Source organism: Nematolebias whitei, chromosome 3 (assembly GCF_014905685.2).
Source record: "Nematolebias whitei isolate Nwh7 chromosome 3, NemWhi1, whole genome shotgun sequence".
NCBI classification, from domain to species: domain Eukaryota; kingdom Metazoa; phylum Chordata; class Actinopteri; order Cyprinodontiformes; family Rivulidae; genus Nematolebias; species Nematolebias whitei.
The window spans coordinates 1,515,850-1,518,004 of NC_056500.1; the positions used below are offsets into that span (position 1 = coordinate 1,515,850).

At 48.3% G+C, this 2,155-nt stretch overlaps 1 protein-coding gene across 1 annotated transcript in view; it reads left to right on the forward strand.

Annotated features, from left to right (window-relative positions):
* s1pr5b (sphingosine-1-phosphate receptor 5b) overlaps positions 1 to 2,155 on the forward strand; it is a 3,004-nt gene extending 849 nt beyond the window's left edge. The window contains exon 2 of the mRNA XM_037674407.1: positions 333 to 2,155. Coding sequence (XP_037530335.1) covers positions 547 to 1,770 — 1,224 coding nt within the window. The 5' untranslated portion in view covers positions 333 to 546 and the 3' untranslated portion in view covers positions 1,771 to 2,155. The remainder of the gene's footprint in view (positions 1 to 332) is intronic.

Consider the following 2,155-nt stretch of genomic DNA (forward strand, 5'->3'; position numbering starts at 1 on the left):
TATATATATATATATATACATATATAATTTGTCTGCAGTGGCAGAGTGCAGTTGTTTGCTGACAGACGTTCACTTTAAGCAAACTGCATCAATTAAATAATCCTTCTGCCGTTTAGTTTTCTGTTGCGACTCGTGATGAATATTGCAGTTATCACTCGTTTGGCTTCTCAAGATTACGGGTTGAGCCAAACATCTTGAGAGCTGCACGTCTGTTTCAGATGAAACGTGTTGAACTTTCTGCTGATGTTTCATGGATCACATCTGGAAATGATCATTTAGGGGCTTCGTTTACTTCGCAGTATTTTTCAGCATGTTTTTATGTCTTTCTTCAGTGTCTGGACCTAAAGACCAGGTAGAGCTCAAGAGCATCGTCTTGTGCCAACAAAGAAAACATCTAGAGGAGTTCTGCAGGATTCTCCTGGACCATCTTCATCCAACCCTTCAGTTGGTTTTTGATTCTTCTGCGCTCCTGCTGCTAAGCGAACGCCAACAAAATGAGTTTGTAGCTACAGCTGCCAGCAGAGTGGAGGAAAAGCACCATCCAGGATGGAGGACTGTATTTCTAAAAAGACTCTGCTCGCTACACTGATGTCCTCCACTTCCCCGACCCCCTTGTCTGATAGCTACCTGGATTTCTTCAGTGAGTACCTGGACAAATCTGTCATTTGGAAGCACTACAACTACACCGGCAAGCTGCAGAATGACCGCTACTGTGACCAGCTGAAACCTCAGAGCATTGTGTTTGTGGTCATCTGTCTCCTTATCGTCCTGGAGAACGCTGTGGTTCTCATCGCCATTTGGAGGAACAAGAAGTTCCACGTGCCCATGTATTACCTGCTGGGGAACTTGACTCTGTCAGACCTGCTGGCTGGGATCACCTACATGGCCAATATTCTCATGTCAGGACACAACACTTTAAAACTGACACCGCTGCTGTGGTTCCTACGGGAGGGAGGGGTCTTCATCACCCTTGCTGCCTCCATCATTAGTCTGCTGGCCATTGCAATCGAGCGCCACGTTACTATGGTGACAATGCGTCCATATCACGGGGCCAAGAAGGGGCGTATGTTGGCGCTGATTGGTGCAAGTTGGGCCCTGTCGGGGCTTTTGGGGGTCCTCCCAGTTCTGGGATGGAACTGTATACACAAACTGGGCCAGTGTTCAACAGTGCTCCCACTCTACACCAAAAGCTACATTCTGTTCAGTGTTTCTGTGTTCTCCGTGGTGCTTTGGGCCATCGTGGTCCTCTATGCTCGAGTGTTCAGCATCGTTCGCAGGAATACGCAACGCCAGCGGGTGAGCTTTAAGAACAGCATGAGGAAGAGCTCATTGAGGAAGTCGCAGAAGTATGTCGCTCTGCTCAAGACCGTGACCATCGTACTCGGAGTCTTCATCGCTTGTTGGCTGCCCCTCTTCATCCTCCTTCTCATGGACTTTTTCTGTCCAACGGGTCAGTGCCAGCTGCTTAAAAAGTCAGAGTATTTCCTGGGGGTGGCCATGTTCAACTCGCTCCTGAATCCAATCATCTACACTCTGACCAGCAAGGACATGAGGCGAGCCATCCTCAGGCTGCTCTGTCGGCCATGTCTGATGACCAAAGATGGACAGGTGAAGAACATCGGGATGCCGTTCCTGGAGTGTAGCTTCAGTAAGACGGAGGCTCCTTCTCAGAAGTTAGAACACGGGCTGGAGACAACCATTTCCTCTGGGAATGTCATCGCCAGTCCATCCACCCTTAAAGCTCTTTACCCAAAACTCTTCAAACCATAAAAACTTTCATTCTTGGAAGGAGAGGCCAAAAGACTGTGAAAGGGTCGCCCACATTACAGAGGACGTGCAGCACGTCTTCTAACGACAGGAAGTAGTCCGGACCCTTTCAGATCTGAAAGCCAGAAAGAGTTTGCCTGAAATTCAGTGGAGGCACAAAGAAACATGTTTTTTAGTAACGCCTCACGTTCGACATGTGAAAAGTAGCAAAGGTAAAGTGAAACTTTACCGTGGCGCGAGAAATTCAAGTGTGAGCGACACACACCTGCGTGCTCATGGTGACAGTGATGTCGCTCCGACTCAACGGACGTGTCCACAAACACGAGCGTGCAAAGAGAAAGTCCAGCGTTTTCTCACAGTTCAAGATGAAAGTTGTAGACGGATGAAA